General features: G+C 68.1%; 1 protein-coding gene across 1 annotated transcript; it reads left to right on the top strand.

Annotated features, from left to right (window-relative positions):
- Positions 1 to 1,541: 1,541 nt before the first annotated feature.
- Positions 1,542 to 6,861, top strand: LOC125440525 (protein transport protein Sec61 subunit gamma). Its single transcript, XM_048510394.1, has 4 exons — positions 1,542 to 1,618; positions 2,507 to 2,666; positions 4,720 to 4,822; positions 6,782 to 6,861. The coding sequence occupies exons 2-4, from the start codon at positions 2,573 to 2,575 to the stop codon at positions 6,789 to 6,791; spliced, it is 207 nt and encodes a 68-aa protein (XP_048366351.1). The 5' UTR covers positions 1,542 to 1,618; positions 2,507 to 2,572; the 3' UTR covers positions 6,792 to 6,861.
- Positions 6,862 to 22,084: the final 15,223 nt, after the last annotated feature.

Genomic DNA, 22,084 nt, shown 5'->3' on the forward strand with positions numbered 1-22,084 from the left:
TGGGGCAGCCATGGTGTGTGCCTTGGGTGCCACTTGAAGAGGGCACCTTCAGCCACCCAGCCACCCCTGGCCAAGGACTTCAGAGGCAAAGCCCATGTTCAACGCTGGACTCGGCCTGGTGGGACCCAGCTTTACAATGCAGGCTCCTCTAGACTTCAGCAGTATAAAGTTGAACTTAGCTAGGCTGAGTCCACAGTTCAACGCTGAGTTCGGCCTGGCTGGGTGCAGCTTTAAAGTGTGGGCTCAGCCTGCTCCGGTTCTATATCCTAAGTCCACATGGACTTCAGAGGCAGAGCCTGCAGTTGAATGCTGGACCCGGCCAGGCTACAGAGTAGCAGCAGAAGGGTTTCCAGTGTTCGCCCTGGGTGCTGTTTTCCACAAAGACACCCCTGGCTGAGTGGATCACGTTTGCCTGACAGCTCTGTTCATGAGAGTTTGCTGCATGCCTGCCTTCGAAGCAGCAGGCTAAAACATTTTTAGCTGCCCAAGATTTAAGTTGACTTGCTACGTTTTTCAGGACATATTGCTTAGGAAAAGGGCTTTCCGGGGAAGTGGGAAACAGAGATGGTTTGCTTTTGCCTTCCTCTGCAGAGCCTTCCTTGGAAGTCTCCCTTTCCTGGTACCCACGCTGGCTGTATACCAGGCACGCCCTGTGCGGTATTTACTGAACGTGGGTGCGTGTGTCCAAGCTCAGCCTGCTCCTCCTCTGACATCTGGGTGGTTTAGTTTGGCCTTCTTATGGGGAGCTCTTGGTTGCAGTTCCCACAGTTTTTGCATGTTGGGTAAAGCTGATGGTTGCAAGAGCTGACCCTCTTGCAAATAAAAAGGTATTTGGATTTATATGCCGTCTTTCTCACCAGTAAGAGACTCTACGGGGCTTACAAACTCCTTTCCCTTCCTCTCTCCCCTTGTGATGCAAGTGTGGCTGGGAGAATCCTGAGAGAACTGGGACTGGCCCAAGGTCCCCCAGCAGGCTTCATGTGCAGGAGCGGGGACACAGATCCAGCTCCCCAGGGGAAGGGTCTGTTGTTTCGGGCAGCTGGTCTCTGCTGGAGGGACCTAAGGGAGCCCCACAGGCTGAAACGACACCCCCACCCTTGCAACCCCCACCTGGGACTGTATAATGAATAAAACGTTTGTTTTTATTTACATGAGGATATTTTGGGTTTAAGTTAAGCCTGGGCTGGAACCAAAGAAAGGCGTCGAGAGGTTCTCATGGCAACCAGAGTGAGCAAAGAGATGCCACCTCTCTCTGCAAACTGAAAGTCGGGTTAGCAAACGACGGCGGCTGCACAGGGCGGGGATTCCCTCCCCAGGCTGGGCCAAGACTGGAGCCCCCTCCCCCCCGCACGCCCCGGCCGCTTCTGCTCCTCTTCTTCCCTCTCCGAGGCCGGGCGGGGGTGGGGGGGGGGTATTCTTCCTCTTCCAGGTCTGGCGTCGGTTCTGCCCCGCAAATGGCCGCTCCTTCGGCACTTCGACGGGGCACCGGAAGTCCCTCTCGGAGCTTCGCCAGGGTTCAGCCCGTCCCCCGCAGCACCGCCGCTTCTGAAATGCGTCACTTCCTTTTTCCGGTGCCTGAGCTGCTGTGTTAACGTGTCGCTTAAGTGGGAAGAAGCCGGTAAGTCAAGTGGCGGGCGTTGAAAGGGCAATGGAGCGTTTGCGGGTCCTGGAGTGTGTGTAGCTGTGCTTCTGAGCATGTACAGAGTGTTTCCCTCCTATCTCTGTTAAAAACTGACCTGATCGACCCTTGAGGGGACAGGGCATGGGGGTCCCCCCGCCCCCATCCTGCCAGATCTGAACGGAGCCTTTCTGGAGAGGGAGCTGCAAGCCTCGCTTGAGTCTGAGTCTGAGACCGGCTACATTGCGGTATCACTGCCATCGTTTTTATATCCTTTAAGAAATGTGCTATGAGAGCATCCTCCTCCCGCCTCAAATATGACAATATTGTGCCTTTCCTGAAGGGTTGTGGGAGATCCTGACTGGCCGGGTCAGCAGTTTGCACCTCCCAGTCAGAATTGATAGTCTGGGGATCACCAGTTTCTTTAGGGCAGGGGTCTTCAAACTATGGCCCTCCAAATGTTCATGGACTACAGTTCCCATCAGCCCCTGCCAGCGTGGCCAAGTGGCAGGGCTGATGGGAATTGTAGTTCATGAACATCTGGAGGGCCATAGTTTGAAGACCCCTGCTTTAGGGCATTAGCAAGGCTGGTATTACTACTACTTGACACAGATCACAAACAACCCCTCCAAGGAGCACTGTAGACTTAAGGGCATTGACCTGTTCCCCCATTAGAGGGGGATGCTGGAAGCTTCTAGAAATAAACAGAAGATGCTGCAATTGAGGAATGGGGACTTTGCAGAGGAGAAAAAGGATCCGTCTCTCAAATGACAATCCAAATGTTTTTAATATTAGGATCTGCTTTTTATTCCGCCTGCTATGTCAGAAACAAAGCGATGAATTGTCAAGGTCTGCTAAACACAAAATCTTCCCTAATTTGTATTGAAGGCACTTTGGGACAAGTTTTGCACTCTCCATTGTAAAGCGGCACCTCTTTAGTCCTCGAAGTTCATCATGGACCAAGTCATGCAGTTTGTGGAGCCCAGCCGGCAGTTCGTGAAAGATTCCATCAGGCTTGTGAAAAGATGCACAAAGCCGGACAGGAAAGGTGAGAGGAAAAGAATTTTCTTGTATCAGGCAGACGTGGGCTCAATTAAGAATAAGTCATCTCTATGCAAAACGATTGCGTGTTTGTATCAGATTTTGGTTGAATCTCATATATTTTAATATTTTGTGTAAAAGTAATATTTTTTTTCCATAGGATGTTACAAAGTTGATTTCTTTTTTTAAAAAAATTGGAATACTGAACTTCCATGCTGAGTTTATATTTCTTTGATTTTCAGTTTAGGATGTCTTGCTTTCGGGGGAGGGAATCTGTGAGAGAAGTGACTAGAATGGGCCAACCCCCTCCTTGATGCAGAATCAGCCTAAAGCATCCCTGATAAGCATTGTCGAAGACTTTCACAGCCGGAATCACTGGGGTGCTGTGTGGTTTCCGGGCTGCATGGCCGTGTTCTAGCAGCATTCTCTCCTGACGTTTTGCCTGCATCTGTGGCTGGCATCTTCAGAGGATCCTCTGAAGGTCCAGCCACAGATGCAGGCGAAAAGGCAGGAGAGAATGCTGCTAGAACATGGCCATACGGCCTGGAAACCACACAGTATCCCTGATAAGCGTTTGTCCAGCCGCTGCTTAAAAACTGGTGCAGGAGTTCACTTCTCTAGGCAGCAGATTCCACTGGTGAACTATTCTAACTGTAAAAAATAAATTCCTAATGTCCATCTGGTATCTTTGGTACCCATTATTGCGAGTCCTACTCTCTGCTCTCAACAGGAACAATTCCCTGCACCCCTAGGAAGTGACAGCACTTCAGATTCTTAAAGAGAGCAATCATGTCCCCCCCCCCCACCTCCAACCTCCTCTTTTCTGAACTGAACATTCCCAAGCTCCTCAGACTTTCCCAGTCGGGCTTGGTCTTTAGGCTATTTGTAGATTGATGCAGAAATTATCAGGGCCAGTAAAAATTATGAAGGGAGGGGGGATACATTGAAAATGCTGGGGGGAAGAATTAGGACTAGTAAGAATTAGGACTAATAAAAGGAAACACTTCTTCACGCAACGTGTGATTGGTGTTTGGAATATGCTGCCACAGGAGGTGGTGATGGCCACTAACCTGGATAGCTTTAAAAGGGGCTTGGACAGATTTATGGAGGAGAAGTCGATTTATGACTACCAATCTTGATCCTCTTTGATCTGAGATTGCAAATGCCTTAACAGTCCAGGTGCTCGGGAGCAACAGCCACAGAAGGCTATTGCTTTCACATCCTGCATGTGAGCTCCCAAAGGCACCTGGTGGGCCACTGCGAGTAGCAGAGAGCTGGACTAGATGGACTCTGGTTTGATCCAGCTGACTTGTTCTTATGTTCTTATGGATGTGCTTCTGCATCATGTGGTGGTGGGGGGCACGGTTAGAGGGCATAATAATCCCCCTCCCCTCTGGAGTCCTCCCTTTGGCCTTATCCTTTTTGCTTCACTTCTGTACGCTACTTTTCTACGTGAATACATTTGTTCTAAATAAATCCTCTTTTCTGTGCTTCCTGCCACTTATCCTGTGTGAAAACTCATCCAGGAACCGGCAGACATTCTAACACTGAGGAATCTTTAATGTATTACATTTATGGAAGATGATGGTTCCGTGGCTCATCCAGGCAGGACTCTGAAATCCTTGCAGATTCAAGGGTCAATTTCAAATACAGCCTTGCTAGCTTCACATCATATGCAGTCCTCCTGAGAAAGAAGCAGATTGCTAGAAGGGCCCTATGAAAAGAGAAACTGGATTATTTGCTTTAACTTCCCCTGTGGAAGGAGAACAGTTCCATTTTTTATAATTCTGGCATCATCAAGTTTGGATCCATGATAGGGAAACACCCAAAGACAACTTTTGCCCTTCCTCCCCTTAGTTCAGCACTTTCTTAAGGAAACCTGCAGGCAACATTCTTATTTTCCTAGTAAACCCTGATATTAATCTGGAAAACTCTGATATTCAGTCAATCGGTCCAGGATTCCTTGGCTATAGATAAAAACGTGTTTGATTATAGCTCTTCAGTTCCCCTTGGAATGCGTTGCTTTCAAATCATTTACATATCTTTCTTTTGATTTACAGAATTTCAGAAGATCGCCATGGCGACAGCAATCGGTTTCGCAATAATGGGATTTATTGGTTTTTTTGTAAAACTGATTCACATCCCAATCAACAACATCATTGTGTAAGTCTGGTGTCCGTCGCAGAACAAAATGGTGATAAAAGTCCTCTTTAAGAGTTGAGATTTATGGACTTTATGAAACAGTGTTTCTCGTTACCCGAAGAGTGTCATCTTGGCACAGTATCGGTTAACTATCCGAATTCTTAATCACAGATGACCCGTTCCTTTGTGGATACAGTAAAAATGTGGGCTTTTCAGTTATTCCCCAGATGCTTTTTGCGCCTTCATGAAGCATGAAGGCGTCTTAGTTGATAGTTCCATGGGAATGTCAACTCAATGCATGGCAGCTGTGAAAAAGGCAAACTCTATGCTGGGGATCATTAGGAAAGGAATTGAGAATAAAACTGCAAAGATTGTCATGCCCTTATATAAAGCAGTGGTGCGACCGCACTTGGAGTACTGTGTCCAGTTCTGGTCGCCGCATCTCAAAAAGGATATTGAGGAGATAGAAAAAGTGCAGAGAAGGGCAACAAGGATGATTGAGGGACTGGAGCACCTTCCTTATGAGGAAAGGCTGCAGCATTTGGGACTTCCTTTTAGTTTGGAGAGGAGAATCACCTGAGGGGGGATATGATTGAAGTCTATAAAATTATACATGGAGTAGAAAATGTTGACAGAGAGAAATTTTTCTCTCTTTCCTCACGTCACCACTAGAACCAGGGGGGGCACCTGTTGGAAAATGCTGGGGGAAGAATTAGGACTCTAATAAAAGGAAACACTTCTTCACTTAAACGGTGTGATTGGTGCTTCTGGAATATGCTGCCACAGGAGGTGGTGTGATGGCCACTATACCTGATGATAGCTTTAAAAGGGGCAATTGGACAGATTTCTATGGAGGGAGAAGCCTGATCATGGACTCACGCAATCTTGGTCCCTCTTTGATCTGAGATTGCAAATGCCTTAACAGACCAGGTGCTCGGGAGCAACAGCCGCAGATGGCCATTGCTTTCACCTCCTGCATGTGAGCTCCCAAAGGCACCTGGTGGGCCACTGCGAGTAGCAGAGAGCTGGACTAGATGGACTCTGGTCTGATCCAGCTGGCTTGTTCTTATGTTCATGAGGGAATAACGCTGATCAAAGAGCCTGCTTGCTCATTTAATCAACACGGGCTGTTCACAAGTTGAGCAAGTGTGAACACAGATTGTCACGTGGTACACGTGGAGGGGGCATGTACTCTTTCATGCTTCCACTGTACCTATAAAGGGGCTTGTTCTAGACAGGTGCAGAGTCCTTAGCAATAAGAGAATTATTCTACAGTTAAATATTTGCACAATATAAATGTTTTCTGCTTTCTGTTTGGAAGATACCATAGAATTTCCCATGCTCAAAGATAGCCGAACTCTGGAGTATGGCAGAGATTGATAGAAGAAGAGTTGGATTTATATTCCCCCCTCTCTCCTATAGGAGACAAAGGGGCTTACAGACTCCTTTCCCTTCCCCCCCCCAACAAACACCCTGTGAGGTGGGTGGGGCTGAGAGAGCTCAGGAGAATTGTGACTAGTCCAAGGTCACCCAGCTGGCATCGGTTGGAGTGCACAGGCTAATCTGAATTCCCCAGATAAGCCTCCACAGCTCAGGCGGCAGAGCGGGGAATCAAACCCGGTTCCTCCAGATTAGAGTACACCTGCTCTGAACCACTACGCCACTGCTGCTCCTAGAGGTATTTTGTTAGAGAGCTTTTCTTCACTTTTGAACAAGGGACCACCTAGCCATGGTAAATTTTACATCTCTCCGATTTTATAAGTCATGCATGTTGTGGGGGTCAAAGAGGCTGTGAATGCAGCCTTAGACTCAGGGAACTAGCTGTACAGTTCTTGGGATTCTGGCCGCCCCTAAAGTTCTCTGCTCCTGTGTCATTCACTCTTCCTGAGTAACAGTGAACAGGCAAGTCTTAAACAAACAAAAGCAATGGTTGCAGAAACACTCAAGTTGATTATGTTATCCTGTTTTTTTCTTTTACAGGGGTGGCTGAATGCATTGGAAGTTCTTGTGCCTTGATATTGCACGCGATTGCCCAATACAAATCAGTGTTTTAACTGAAACTGGCGTGGCATCTTTGTGTTTGCGTATTAGCTGATTCCTAAAGCTTTGAGAAAAGGTCATATGGGCTTCTTTTTGAATATCCTGCTTCTTCAGGGGATGCTGTGGAGCTCCCACGTGCAAATGGCTTGACCAACACGCTCTCAAATATGATCCTCATCCGCTCAGCATCCAAGCTTGCTTCTGACTAAAAATGTCTGCTTTCGAGAGGTCTCAAATCTCCTTTGATTGGAATCCATCTCCCAACATTAAGGGATCACAGCCATTTGGTTCCCCCGTGTGATTTCTGGAGTAAAAGTATACAATGGCCATCTTTTTAATAGAGATCCTTTATTACATGTAAAAACAGATCAGCACAACGCCCTCTTAAAAACAGGCAGTTCGATTCAAACAACTTTGGCAATTAGAGTTAAGTGCTTTAAGTTCAGGATTGGCCGTACAGGTGACCGCAAGGGTCGCTTGACACAAGGACGTAGGTAAGGGAGGGTTTCTCGGGTTCAACCCCCCTATTACATTTCTGAAGCTCCGCCCCCCGTTTGTAGGTTTTTTGTATTTTAAAGTGTTTTTTTATTTTTGGCCTGCAGGGGGCACAATTTTTAGGCTAGCAGCACCAAAATTTTAGGGATTTGTTGGGAGACTCTCCTGATGATACCACCCAAGTTAGGTGAGTTTTGGTTCAGGGGGTCCAAAGTTATGGACTCCCAAAGGGGGTGCTCCCATCCCCCATTGTTTCCAATGGGAGCTAATAGGAGATGGGGGCTACACCTTTGAGGGTCCATAACTTTGGCCCCCATGAACCAAACTTCACCAAACCTGGGTGGTATCATCAGGAGGGTCTCCTAAAGATACCTTGAAAGTTAGGTGCTGCTAGCTTAACAATTGCACCCCTGACAGCAGGCCCCCCCCAAATTTCCCCAGATTCTCCTTTTAAATCCGCCCCCTTCAGCATGGATTTAAAGGGAGAATCTGAGGTCCCCAGTTTAAACATTGAAAGTGATGCTGTTTAAGGGTGCGGGATAATCCACCCCAAAACAGCATCACTTAAAAAAAATTTTTAACTTGGGACCCCAGATTTTCCCTTTAAGGTGGATTTGAAAGGAGAATCTGGCCTCCCTAGTTTAAACACAATTGAAAATGATGCTGTTTGGGGGTGGATTCCAGCATCACAGCGGCCAGCCATGGGGGGGGGGGCCCCGCAAAACTCAGATTTTGTACCAGGCTCCATTTTCCCTAGCTATGCCTCTGTCTGGAGGGGAGGGCAGAAGGGACTGCCAGCTGGGAGCCCAGCCAGGTGGGGGCGGGGCAGGGGAGTCTGCTGCCCCTGGCCTCGGAGAGCTGCTTTTATAAGCACTGAGGCCGGGGGCGGGGCTTGGGGAGGCGGGTGGAGCATGGCCCAGCCCCCAAACCCCTCCCATAAAAAATCTATATCTACGTCCCTGGCTTGACAACCTAACAGCACCACTCATGAGCACCATTAGCATTGATTTAATTCTGTAAATTGGGGACAGATGTGAGAGACGGGTTGGCCATGAGCAACCTTGGCCACCTAACTTACAATTAGCTGAACGTTCATTGTCAACACAGCTGTTACAGACTGAGCATGTTCAGAAGGCACAGATCTGCCTCTTCTTTTTCCTGCAGGGTGATAACAGCACAGTTAGATGTCACAATCACCAAAGGCTTAGACTGGAATAACGCTACATGGGATCACATGACACGTCTCTGGCATTAAATACCAGTGTCCTCTTAGCGCAAGGAAGAGAGTTTGCCGGAACCAGCTAAGCAAACCTCTGCAAACATATCCAAGATTTTATTGTTGGAGCCAGCGACTTTTAGGCCCCTTCCGCACATGCAGAATAATTCACTTTCAGTCCACTTTCACAATTGTTTGCAAGTGGATTTTGCTATTTCGCACAGCTGCAGAGTGCATCGAAAGCAGATTGAAGGGGCATTATTCTGCAAGTGCGGAAGGGGCCTTAGTGCCACTGTGACTTTGTAGCGATCTTTCCAGAGCTCTCTGTGTTTTGTGCCCTGCTGTTCAGGCCGTCCTTGTGCAGCTGTACTGTTCTAAATTCCAGATCCAAGCAATGGGGGACGGAAGCGGAAGGGTTCTGTGTCAGAGCAACTTGCTCCTTGCTTCCCTCGAGTGGTAAACTGCAATTGGGTGTTGTGCTGGAGGCATTTAACAGTTTTAGTAAAAAAAGAAAAGACTCAGTTGTAAACACCGATCGCAAAATAGAGCATTGAGTATTGGCAGGTTTGTCAGCCTGCCTCCCTGTTTTTTTAAAAAGAAATGCATAATATATATAAAAAATAACCATTTACAGGTTTTTTTTAAAAAGCTTTTCATTATACCGCCGCTTTGACACAACCACCATTCAGAAGCTTCCAGCCATTCTACAAAACATGCTATCTGCAAAGCATACAATTTTGAATTCCTATGTCCGTGGTGGCGAACCTTTGGCACTCCAGATGTTATGGACTACAATTCCCATGGGGGTGGGGGGGGGGGGGGGTGGGGGGGGGGGGGGGTGGGGGGGGGGGGGGGTGGGGGGGGGGGGGGGTGGGGGGGGGGGGGGGTGGGGGGGGGGGGGGGTGGGGGGGGGGGGGGGTGGGGGGGGGGGGGGGTGGGGGGGGGGGGGGGTGGGGGGGGGGGGGGGTGGGGGGGGGGGGGGGTGGGGGGGGGGGGGGGTGGGGGGGGGGGGGGGTGGGGGGGGGGGGGGGTGGGGGGGGGGGGGGGTGGGGGGGGGGGGGGGTGGGGGGGGGGGGGGGTGGGGGGGGGGGGGGGTGGGGGGGGGGGGGGGTGGGGGGGGGGGGGGGTGGGGGGGGGGGGGGGTGGGGGGGGGGGGGGGTGGGGGGGGGGGGGGGTGGGGGGGGGGGGGGGTGGGGGGGGGGGGGGGTGGGGGGGGGGGGGGGTGGGGGGGGGGGGGGGTGGGGGGGGGGGGGGGTGGGGGGGGGGGGGGGTGGGGGGGGGGGGGGGTGGGGGGGGGGGGGGGTGGGGGGGGGGGGGGGTGGGGGGGGGGGGGGGTGGGGGGGGGGGGGGGTGGGGGGGGGGGGGGGTGGGGGGGGGGGGGGGTGGGGGGGGGGGGGGGTGGGGGGGGGGGGGGGTGGGGGGGGGGGGGGGTGGGGGGGGGGGGGGGTGGGGGGGGGGGGGGGTGGGGGGGGGGGGGGGTGGGGGGGGGGGGGGGTGGGGGGGGGGGGGGGTGGGGGGGGGGGGGGGTGGGGGGGGGGGGGGGTGGGGGGGGGGGGGGGTGGGGGGGGGGGGGGGTGGGGGGGGGGGGGGGTGGGGGGGGGGGGGGGTGGGGGGGGGGGGGGGTGGGGGGGGGGGGGGGTGGGGGGGGGGGGGGGTGGGGGGGGGGGGGGGTGGGGGGGGGGGGGGGTGGGGGGGGGGGGGGGTGGGGGGGGGGGGGGGTGGGGGGGGGGGGGGGTGGGGGGGGGGGGGGGTGGGGGGGGGGGGGGGTGGGGGGGGGGGGGGGTGGGGGGGGGGGGGGGTGGGGGGGGGGGGGGGTGGGGGGGGGGGGGGGTGGGGGGGGGGGGGGGTGGGGGGGGGGGGGGGTGGGGGGGGGGGGGGGTGGGGGGGGGGGGGGGTGGGGGGGGGGGGGGGTGGGGGGGGGGGGGGGTGGGGGGGGGGGGGGGTGGGGGGGGGGGGGGGTGGGGGGGGGGGGGGGTGGGGGGGGGGGGGGGTGGGGGGGGGGGGGGGTGGGGGGGGGGGGGGGTGGGGGGGGGGGGGGGTGGGGGGGGGGGGGGGTGGGGGGGGGGGGGGGTGGGGGGGGGGGGGGGTGGGGGGGGGGGGGGGTGGGGGGGGGGGGGGGTGGGGGGGGGGGGGGGTGGGGGGGGGGGGGGGTGGGGGGGGGGGGGGGTGGGGGGGGGGGGGGGTGGGGGGGGGGGGGGGTGGGGGGGGGGGGGGGTGGGGGGGGGGGGGGGTGGGGGGGGGGGGGGGTGGGGGGGGGGGGGGGTGGGGGGGGGGGGGGGTGGGGGGGGGGGGGGGTGGGGGGGGGGGGGGGTGGGGGGGGGGGGGGGTGGGGGGGGGGGGGGGTGGGGGGGGGGGGGGGTGGGGGGGGGGGGGGGTGGGGGGGGGGGGGGGTGGGGGGGGGGGGGGGTGGGGGGGGGGGGGGGTGGGGGGGGGGGGGGGTGGGGGGGGGGGGGGGTGGGGGGGGGGGGGGGTGGGGGGGGGGGGGGGTGGGGGGGGGGGGGGGTGGGGGGGGGGGGGGGTGGGGGGGGGGGGGGGTGGGGGGGGGGGGGGGTGGGGGGGGGGGGGGGTGGGGGGGGGGGGGGGTGGGGGGGGGGGGGGGTGGGGGGGGGGGGGGGTGGGGGGGGGGGGGGGTGGGGGGGGGGGGGGGTGGGGGGGGGGGGGGGTGGGGGGGGGGGGGGGTGGGGGGGGGGGGGGGTGGGGGGGGGGGGGGGTGGGGGGGGGGGGGGGTGGGGGGGGGGGGGGGTGGGGGGGGGGGGGGGTGGGGGGGGGGGGGGGTGGGGGGGGGGGGGGGTGGGGGGGGGGGGGGGTGGGGGGGGGGGGGGGTGGGGGGGGGGGGGGGTGGGGGGGGGGGGGGGTGGGGGGGGGGGGGGGTGGGGGGGGGGGGGGGTGGGGGGGGGGGGGGGTGGGGGGGGGGGGGGGTGGGGGGGGGGGGGGGTGGGGGGGGGGGGGGGTGGGGGGGGGGGGGGGTGGGGGGGGGGGGGGGTGGGGGGGGGGGGGGGTGGGGGGGGGGGGGGGTGGGGGGGGGGGGGGGTGGGGGGGGGGGGGGGTGGGGGGGGGGGGGGGTGGGGGGGGGGGGGGGTGGGGGGGGGGGGGGGTGGGGGGGGGGGGGGGTGGGGGGGGGGGGGGGTGGGGGGGGGGGGGGGTGGGGGGGGGGGGGGGTGGGGGGGGGGGGGGGTGGGGGGGGGGGGGGGTGGGGGGGGGGGGGGGTGGGGGGGGGGGGGGGTGGGGGGGGGGGGGGGTGGGGGGGGGGGGGGGTGGGGGGGGGGGGGGGTGGGGGGGGGGGGGGGTGGGGGGGGGGGGGGGTGGGGGGGGGGGGGGGTGGGGGGGGGGGGGGGTGGGGGGGGGGGGGGGTGGGGGGGGGGGGGGGTGGGGGGGGGGGGGGGTGGGGGGGGGGGGGGGTGGGGGGGGGGGGGGGTGGGGGGGGGGGGGGGTGGGGGGGGGGGGGGGTGGGGGGGGGGGGGGGTGGGGGGGGGGGGGGGTGGGGGGGGGGGGGGGTGGGGGGGGGGGGGGGTGGGGGGGGGGGGGGGTGGGGGGGGGGGGGGGTGGGGGGGGGGGGGGGTGGGGGGGGGGGGGGGTGGGGGGGGGGGGGGGTGGGGGGGGGGGGGGGTGGGGGGGGGGGGGGGTGGGGGGGGGGGGGGGTGGGGGGGGGGGGGGGTGGGGGGGGGGGGGGGTGGGGGGGGGGGGGGGTGGGGGGGGGGGGGGGTGGGGGGGGGGGGGGGTGGGGGGGGGGGGGGGTGGGGGGGGGGGGGGGTGGGGGGGGGGGGGGGTGGGGGGGGGGGGGGGTGGGGGGGGGGGGGGGTGGGGGGGGGGGGGGGTGGGGGGGGGGGGGGGTGGGGGGGGGGGGGGGTGGGGGGGGGGGGGGGTGGGGGGGGGGGGGGGTGGGGGGGGGGGGGGGTGGGGGGGGGGGGGGGTGGGGGGGGGGGGGGGTGGGGGGGGGGGGGGGTGGGGGGGGGGGGGGGTGGGGGGGGGGGGGGGTGGGGGGGGGGGGGGGTGGGGGGGGGGGGGGGTGGGGGGGGGGGGGGGTGGGGGGGGGGGGGGGTGGGGGGGGGGGGGGGTGGGGGGGGGGGGGGGTGGGGGGGGGGGGGGGTGGGGGGGGGGGGGGGTGGGGGGGGGGGGGGGTGGGGGGGGGGGGGGGTGGGGGGGGGGGGGGGTGGGGGGGGGGGGGGGTGGGGGGGGGGGGGGGTGGGGGGGGGGGGGGGTGGGGGGGGGGGGGGGTGGGGGGGGGGGGGGGTGGGGGGGGGGGGGGGTGGGGGGGGGGGGGGGTGGGGGGGGGGGGGGGTGGGGGGGGGGGGGGGTGGGGGGGGGGGGGGGTGGGGGGGGGGGGGGGTGGGGGGGGGGGGGGGTGGGGGGGGGGGGGGGTGGGGGGGGGGGGGGGTGGGGGGGGGGGGGGGTGGGGGGGGGGGGGGGTGGGGGGGGGGGGGGGTGGGGGGGGGGGGGGGTGGGGGGGGGGGGGGGTGGGGGGGGGGGGGGGTGGGGGGGGGGGGGGGTGGGGGGGGGGGGGGGTGGGGGGGGGGGGGGGTGGGGGGGGGGGGGGGTGGGGGGGGGGGGGGGTGGGGGGGGGGGGGGGTGGGGGGGGGGGGGGGTGGGGGGGGGGGGGGGTGGGGGGGGGGGGGGGTGGGGGGGGGGGGGGGTGGGGGGGGGGGGGGGTGGGGGGGGGGGGGGGTGGGGGGGGGGGGGGGTGGGGGGGGGGGGGGGTGGGGGGGGGGGGGGGTGGGGGGGGGGGGGGGTGGGGGGGGGGGGGGGTGGGGGGGGGGGGGGGTGGGGGGGGGGGGGGGTGGGGGGGGGGGGGGGTGGGGGGGGGGGGGGGTGGGGGGGGGGGGGGGTGGGGGGGGGGGGGGGTGGGGGGGGGGGGGGGTGGGGGGGGGGGGGGGTGGGGGGGGGGGGGGGTGGGGGGGGGGGGGGGTGGGGGGGGGGGGGGGTGGGGGGGGGGGGGGGTGGGGGGGGGGGGGGGTGGGGGGGGGGGGGGGTGGGGGGGGGGGGGGGTGGGGGGGGGGGGGGGTGGGGGGGGGGGGGGGTGGGGGGGGGGGGGGGTGGGGGGGGGGGGGGGTGGGGGGGGGGGGGGGTGGGGGGGGGGGGGGGTGGGGGGGGGGGGGGGTGGGGGGGGGGGGGGGTGGGGGGGGGGGGGGGTGGGGGGGGGGGGGGGTGGGGGGGGGGGGGGGTGGGGGGGGGGGGGGGTGGGGGGGGGGGGGGGTGGGGGGGGGGGGGGGTGGGGGGGGGGGGGGGTGGGGGGGGGGGGGGGTGGGGGGGGGGGGGGGTGGGGGGGGGGGGGGGTGGGGGGGGGGGGGGGTGGGGGGGGGGGGGGGTGGGGGGGGGGGGGGGTGGGGGGGGGGGGGGGTGGGGGGGGGGGGGGGTGGGGGGGGGGGGGGGTGGGGGGGGGGGGGGGTGGGGGGGGGGGGGGGTGGGGGGGGGGGGGGGTGGGGGGGGGGGGGGGTGGGGGGGGGGGGGGGTGGGGGGGGGGGGGGGTGGGGGGGGGGGGGGGTGGGGGGGGGGGGGGGTGGGGGGGGGGGGGGGTGGGGGGGGGGGGGGGTGGGGGGGGGGGGGGGTGGGGGGGGGGGGGGGTGGGGGGGGGGGGGGGTGGGGGGGGGGGGGGGTGGGGGGGGGGGGGGGTGGGGGGGGGGGGGGGTGGGGGGGGGGGGGGGTGGGGGGGGGGGGGGGTGGGGGGGGGGGGGGGTGGGGGGGGGGGGGGGTGGGGGGGGGGGGGGGTGGGGGGGGGGGGGGGTGGGGGGGGGGGGGGGTGGGGGGGGGGGGGGGTGGGGGGGGGGGGGGGTGGGGGGGGGGGGGGGTGGGGGGGGGGGGGGGTGGGGGGGGGGGGGGGTGGGGGGGGGGGGGGGTGGGGGGGGGGGGGGGTGGGGGGGGGGGGGGGTGGGGGGGGGGGGGGGTGGGGGGGGGGGGGGGTGGGGGGGGGGGGGGGTGGGGGGGGGGGGGGGTGGGGGGGGGGGGGGGTGGGGGGGGGGGGGGGTGGGGGGGGGGGGGGGTGGGGGGGGGGGGGGGTGGGGGGGGGGGGGGGTGGGGGGGGGGGGGGGTGGGGGGGGGGGGGGGTGGGGGGGGGGGGGGGTGGGGGGGGGGGGGGGTGGGGGGGGGGGGGGGTGGGGGGGGGGGGGGGTGGGGGGGGGGGGGGGTGGGGGGGGGGGGGGGTGGGGGGGGGGGGGGGTGGGGGGGGGGGGGGGTGGGGGGGGGGGGGGGTGGGGGGGGGGGGGGGTGGGGGGGGGGGGGGGTGGGGGGGGGGGGGGGTGGGGGGGGGGGGGGGTGGGGGGGGGGGGGGGTGGGGGGGGGGGGGGGTGGGGGGGGGGGGGGGTGGGGGGGGGGGGGGGTGGGGGGGGGGGGGGGTGGGGGGGGGGGGGGGTGGGGGGGGGGGGGGGTGGGGGGGGGGGGGGGTGGGGGGGGGGGGGGGTGGGGGGGGGGGGGGGTGGGGGGGGGGGGGGGTGGGGGGGGGGGGGGGTGGGGGGGGGGGGGGGTGGGGGGGGGGGGGGGTGGGGGGGGGGGGGGGTGGGGGGGGGGGGGGGTGGGGGGGGGGGGGGGTGGGGGGGGGGGGGGGTGGGGGGGGGGGGGGGTGGGGGGGGGGGGGGGTGGGGGGGGGGGGGGGTGGGGGGGGGGGGGGGTGGGGGGGGGGGGGGGTGGGGGGGGGGGGGGGTGGGGGGGGGGGGGGGTGGGGGGGGGGGGGGGTGGGGGGGGGGGGGGGTGGGGGGGGGGGGGGGTGGGGGGGGGGGGGGGTGGGGGGGGGGGGGGGTGGGGGGGGGGGGGGGTGGGGGGGGGGGGGGGTGGGGGGGGGGGGGGGTGGGGGGGGGGGGGGGTGGGGGGGGGGGGGGGTGGGGGGGGGGGGGGGTGGGGGGGGGGGGGGGTGGGGGGGGGGGGGGGTGGGGGGGGGGGGGGGTGGGGGGGGGGGGGGGTGGGGGGGGGGGGGGGTGGGGGGGGGGGGGGGTGGGGGGGGGGGGGGGTGGGGGGGGGGGGGGGTGGGGGGGGGGGGGGGTGGGGGGGGGGGGGGGTGGGGGGGGGGGGGGGTGGGGGGGGGGGGGGGTGGGGGGGGGGGGGGGTGGGGGGGGGGGGGGGTGGGGGGGGGGGGGGGTGGGGGGGGGGGGGGGTGGGGGGGGGGGGGGGTGGGGGGGGGGGGGGGTGGGGGGGGGGGGGGGTGGGGGGGGGGGGGGGTGGGGGGGGGGGGGGGTGGGGGGGGGGGGGGGTGGGGGGGGGGGGGGGTGGGGGGGGGGGGGGGTGGGGGGGGGGGGGGGTGGGGGGGGGGGGGGGTGGGGGGGGGGGGGGGTGGGGGGGGGGGGGGGTGGGGGGGGGGGGGGGTGGGGGGGGGGGGGGGTGGGGGGGGGGGGGGGTGGGGGGGGGGGGGGGTGGGGGGGGGGGGGGGTGGGGGGGGGGGGGGGTGGGGGGGGGGGGGGGTGGGGGGGGGGGGGGGTGGGGGGGGGGGGGGGTGGGGGGGGGGGGGGGTGGGGGGGGGGGGGGGTGGGGGGGGGGGGGGGTGGGGGGGGGGGGGGGTGGGGGGGGGGGGGGGTGGGGGGGGGGGGGGGTGGGGGGGGGGGGGGGTGGGGGGGGGGGGGGGTGGGGGGGGGGGGGGGTGGGGGGGGGGGGGGGTGGGGGGGGGGGGGGGTGGGGGGGGGGGGGGGTGGGGGGGGGGGGGGGTGGGGGGGGGGGGGGGTGGGGGGGGGGGGGGGTGGGGGGGGGGGGGGGTGGGGGGGGGGGGGGGTGGGGGGGGGGGGGGGTGGGGGGGGGGGGGGGTGGGGGGGGGGGGGGGTGGGGGGGGGGGGGGGTGGGGGGGGGGGGGGGTGGGGGGGGGGGGGGGTGGGGGGGGGGGGGGGTGGGGGGGGGGGGGGGTGGGGGGGGGGGGGGGTGGGGGGGGGGGGGGGTGGGGGGGGGGGGGGGTGGGGGGGGGGGGGGGTGGGGGGGGGGGGGGGTGGGGGGGGGGGGGGGTGGGGGGGGGGGGGGGTGGGGGGGGGGGGGGGTGGGGGGGGGGGGGGGTGGGGGGGGGGGGGGGTGGGGGGGGGGGGGGGTGGGGGGGGGGGGGGGTGGGGGGGGGGGGGGGTGGGGGGGGGGGGGGGTGGGGGGGGGGGGGGGTGGGGGGGGGGGGGGGTGGGGGGGGGGGGGGGTGGGGGGGGGGGGGGGTGGGGGGGGGGGGGGGTGGGGGGGGGGGGGGGTGGGGGGGGGGGGGGGTGGGGGGGGGGGGGGGTGGGGGGGGGGGGGGGTGGGGGGGGGGGGGGGTGGGGGGGGGGGGGGGTGGGGGGGGGGGGGGGTGGGGGGGGGGGGGGGTGGGGGGGGGGGGGGGTGGGGGGGGGGGGGGGTGGGGGGGGGGGGGGGTGGGGGGGGGGGGGGGTGGGGGGGGGGGGGGGTGGGGGGGGGGGGGGGTGGGGGGGGGGGGGGGTGGGGGGGGGGGGGGGTGGGGGGGGGGGGGGGTGGGGGGGGGGGGGGGTGGGGGGGGGGGGGGGTGGGGGGGGGGGGGGGTGGGGGGGGGGGGGGGTGGGGGGGGGGGGGGGTGGGGGGGGGGGGGGGTGGGGGGGGGGGGGGGTGGGGGGGGGGGGGGGTGGGGGGGGGGGGGGGTGGGGGGGGGGGGGGGTGGGGGGGGGGGGGGGTGGGGGGGGGGGGGGGTGGGGGGGGGGGGGGGTGGGGGGGGGGGGGGGTGGGGGGGGGGGGGGGTGGGGGGGGGGGGGGGTGGGGGGGGGGGGGGGTGGGGGGGGGGGGGGGTGGGGGGGGGGGGGGGTGGGGGGGGGGGGGGGTGGGGGGGGGGGGGGGTGGGGGGGGGGGGGGGTGGGGGGGGGGGGGGGTGGGGGGGGGGGGGGGTGGGGGGGGGGGGGGGTGGGGGGGGGGGGGGGTGGGGGGGGGGGGGGGTGGGGGGGGGGGGGGGTGGGGGGGGGGGGGGGTGGGGGGGGGGGGGGGTGGGGGGGGGGGGGGGTGGGGGGGGGGGGGGGTGGGGGGGGGGGGGGGTGGGGGGGGGGGGGGGTGGGGGGGGGGGGGGGTGGGGGGGGGGGGGGGTGGGGGGGGGGGGGGGTGGGGGGGGGGGGGGGTGGGGGGGGGGGGGGGTGGGGGGGGGGGGGGGTGGGGGGGGGGGGGGGTGGGGGGGGGGGGGGGTGGGGGGGGGGGGGGGTGGGGGGGGGGGGGGGTGGGGGGGGGGGGGGGTGGGGGGGGGGGGGGGTGGGGGGGGGGGGGGGTGGGGGGGGGGGGGGGTGGGGGGGGGGGGGGGTGGGGGGGGGGGGGGGTGGGGGGGGGGGGGGGTGGGGGGGGGGGGGGGTGGGGGGGGGGGGGGGTGGGGGGGGGGGGGGGTGGGGGGGGGGGGGGGTGGGGGGGGGGGGGGGTGGGGGGGGGGGGGGGTGGGGGGGGGGGGGGGTGGGGGGGGGGGGGGGTGGGGGGGGGGGGGGGTGGGGGGGGGGGGGGGTGGGGGGGGGGGGGGGTGGGGGGGGGGGGGGGTGGGGGGGGGGGGGGGTGGGGGGGGGGGGGGGTGGGGGGGGGGGGGGGTGGGGGGGGGGGGGGGTGGGGGGGGGGGGGGGTGGGGGGGGGGGGGGGTGGGGGGGGGGGGGGGTGGGGGGGGGGGGGGGTGGGGGGGGGGGGGGGTGGGGGGGGGGGGGGGTGGGGGGGGGGGGGGGTGGGGGGGGGGGGGGGTGGGGGGGGGGGGGGGTGGGGGGGGGGGGGGGTGGGGGGGGGGGGGGGTGGGGGGGGGGGGGGGTGGGGGGGGGGGGGGGTGGGGGGGGGGGGGGGTGGGGGGGGGGGGGGGTGGGGGGGGGGGGGGGTGGGGGGGGGGGGGGGTGGGGGGGGGGGGGGGTGGGGGGGGGGGGGGGTGGGGGGGGGGGGGGGTGGGGGGGGGGGGGGGTGGGGGGGGGGGGGGGTGGGGGGGGGGGGGGGTGGGGGGGGGGGGGGGTGGGGGGGGGGGGGGGTGGGGGGGGGGGGGGGTGGGGGGGGGGGGGGGTGGGGGGGGGGGGGGGTGGGGGGGGGGGGGGGTGGGGGGGGGGGGGGGTGGGGGGGGGGGGGGGTGGGGGGGGGGGGGGGTGGGGGGGGGGGGGGGTGGGGGGGGGGGGGGGTGGGGGGGGGGGGGGGTGGGGGGGGGGGGGGGTGGGGGGGGGGGGGGGTGGGGGGGGGGGGGGGTGGGGGGGGGGGGGGGTGGGGGGGGGGGGGGGTGGGGGGGGGGGGGGGTGGGGGGGGGGGGGGGTGGGGGGGGGGGGGGGTGGGGGGGGGGGGGGGTGGGGGGGGGGGGGGGTGGGGGGGGGGGGGGGTGGGGGGGGGGGGGGGTGGGGGGGGGGGGGGGTGGGGGGGGGGGGGGGTGGGGGGGGGGGGGGGTGGGGGGGGGGGGGGGTGGGGGGGGGGGGGGGTGGGGGGGGGGGGGGGTGGGGGGGGGGGGGGGTGGGGGGGGGGGGGGGTGGGGGGGGGGGGGGGTGGGGGGGGGGGGGGGTGGGGGGGGGGGGGGGTGGGGGGGGGGGGGGGTGGGGGGGGGGGGGGGTGGGGGGGGGGGGGGGTGGGGGGGGGGGGGGGTGGGGGGGGGGGGGGGTGGGGGGGGGGGGGGGTGGGGGGGGGGGGGGGTGGGGGGGGGGGGGGGTGGGGGGGGGGGGGGGTGGGGGGGGGGGGGGGTGGGGGGGGGGGGGGGTGGGGGGGGGGGGGGGTGGGGGGGGGGGGGGGTGGGGGGGGGGGGGGGTGGGGGGGGGGGGGGGTGGGGGGGGGGGGGGGTGGGGGGGGGGGGGGGTGGGGGGGGGGGGGGGTGGGGGGGGGGGGGGGTGGGGGGGGGGGGGGGTGGGGGGGGGGGGGGGTGGGGGGGGGGGGGGGCGGGGGGGGGGGGGGGGGGGGGGGGGGGGGGGGGGGGGGGGGGGGGGGCGGGGGGGGGGAAGAAGAAGAAGAAGAAGAAGAAGAAGAAGAAGAAGAAGAAGAAGAGGAAGAGGAAGAGGAAGAGGAAGAGGAAGAGGAAGAGGAGTTTGGATTTATATCCCCCTTTCTCTCCTGCGGGAGACTCAAAGGGGTTTACGATCTCCTTGCCCTTCCCCCCTCACAACAAACACCCTGTGAGGTGGGTGGGGCTGAGAGAGCTCCGAAAAGCTGTGACTAGCCCAAGGTCACCCAGCTGGCCTGTGTGGGAGTGCACAGGCTAATCTGAATTCCCCAGATAAGCCTCCACAACTCAAGCAGCAGAGCTGGGAATCAAACCCGGTTCCTCCAGATCAGAATGTACCTGCTCTTAGCCACTACGCCACTCCTGCTCCTGGAGAACTGCTGCTCCTGGAGAACTTCCAATTACAGCTCAACTGAGCACTAAACACACTAGCAAGTCTGCTGAATAGGGTTACTGTCAGGGGGAATAGTATCTATGTGCTTGAGATGTATTCCTACCTCAATGTAACTGCTTAAAGCAACAAATCAATGCTACTAAAAGATATATGTAACCAGCCTGCTAAATGTAATCACTGCCATTTGGAGCATTCTTTCCTTGATCTTTACTTTATGGCTTCACATGCTTTGTAGATAACTAGGCTTCTCCTGACACCCTGGTTCCATGAGGAAAAGAGTTACATCCATTATCTTGTGGGGCAGGAAGCCAGTTGGTTCTCTCATACTGTCTGCCACCGACCTTGGAAAGCCTCAGCTCCGGAAACTATTTTTCACAACTTCTTGGGAAAGCAGGAGGGGGAACATACAACAGGGATAAAGGGGGTGTCAAATGCCAGGTTCGTCAGAACTGGCTTTGTCAAGCTTTGGTGCTTGGATGCCTCATCAATAAACGCTACTGATCCATACCTCAGAGTCTGTTTATTGGCTTAAGGTCCCGAAAACTAACAGTTACCAAGCACTACCTGGCAACCAACAGTACATCTGAGTGGTGGCGGCTACCAGCAATGGTGTGATGCCACTTGTGGGAAAACCTAGAAGTGACATCACACCTACCTAGAATTGCTGGAAACTCAATATTAAAATCATAGAATTTCTGATGATTCCTAGAGAGGACTGATACTACTGCTTGGTTTTTTCCTGTCAGCCCAATAGCCATTTATTTTTATTTTTTTACTGCAGACTTGGAGCAGCAGCAGGAAACAAACGCTGGGTGAGGTCATGCCTCCATGACAGAGTAACTGTGTTGCATGCAGAAGGTCTTTGATTCCGTTCCTGGAATCTCCATTTTAAAAAGGGCTCAGACTGCAGAAAAACCTCCTCAGACCCAAAAGAGCTACTGCCAATCAGAGAAGACAATACTGGTCTTGTCAGACCAAGGATCTGCCTCAGTTGATTCAACAACTGTGGCTCCAGAGATAAGAAGAAAACAGCATAGCAAGCCTTTATTGGCATAGACAACAGTACAACAATAATAAAAAATGGATTGAAAAGCATATACAATACAGGAAATAAATGTTAGGTCGAAGGAAATCTACTGGCGTTTAGTAATTTCCAAGAGAAAGTCTGCCACTATCGTACAGAGAGAAGGATCAGGGTTGTCCAACAAGTAGTGTAATCTAATTAAAACGGGGAGATGGGGTAAATGTAAAGGAGTAAGATTCACATACTTGGATCTGATTTCCTTGAATCTGAGACAGTGTAGTAATTGGTGGGCCAGAGATTCAACTGAGCCATCGTTACATGGGCACAATCTTTTAGCCTTTTCTTTCTTATTAAATCTGCCATGTAACAAGGCAGAAGGCATAACATTAAACCTGGCGAGCATTATGACTCTCTCTTTGAGCAGGGTTTATTAAGCAATACAGGTAGTGTGCCAGGTGGCCCCGTTCAAATGGGAGAGAAAAATACAGGGGGGAGCACGTTTTCTTGGCTGCGGTGATGATAAGAAGAAAAGAGTTTGAATTTATATCGCACCTTTCTCTCCTGTAAGGAAAATCCTTTCCTCTTTCTACAACAGACACTTTGTGAGGTGGGTAGTACTGAGAGAGTTCTGAATGAACTGTGATTAGCCCAAGGTCACCCAGCAGGCTTTGTGCAGAGGAACCGGGAAACAAATCCAGTTCACCAGATAAGAGTCCGTCGCTCAAGTGGAGGTGCGGGGAATCAAACCCAGTTCTCCAGAGAAGAGTCCATGGCTCTTAACCCCCACCCTGGCTCTCAAGTAAAGCAAGTCTGTCTTTTACTTGGCCTCAGAATATCAGAATCACACAGTAATTAACCGAGGTAACGTATGCTTCATACAGAGGACCTGGGGACTGGCACTCAAACTTGAAGCATCATTCTCTGTCTGCATCCGAAAACGAAGGAATATTTTTCAAGCCTCACTTAGCAGAACAATGAGGTGAATTTCAATGGAATCATCATCTGCTGCAAAGAAAGACTTTGAAGCCAGGTAAACTGTTATGAATGAAACACCAGGCTGTGACCACGGTGACTCCACTTTCCAGGAAGAAGCAACGCGCCCGATACTTAGTCTCTGTAATGTTCAGGGTGACCTTTAACACTTCTTTCCCCATCTGGGGTCTTCTGCAAATTGGCTTCAGAGCTATTACCTTGGAATTCAAGAACAGCCTCGATACTCCAGAGGCTGTGTTAACGGGAAGGATTCCATGTTTCTAGGTTATGTGCCTTCCTCCTCCTCCTTCCCTAAGGGAAACAAGTTCGGTAGAGAT

This window comes from Sphaerodactylus townsendi, linkage group LG11 (assembly GCF_021028975.2).
Source record: "Sphaerodactylus townsendi isolate TG3544 linkage group LG11, MPM_Stown_v2.3, whole genome shotgun sequence".
NCBI lineage: Eukaryota > Metazoa > Chordata > Lepidosauria > Squamata > Sphaerodactylidae > Sphaerodactylus > Sphaerodactylus townsendi.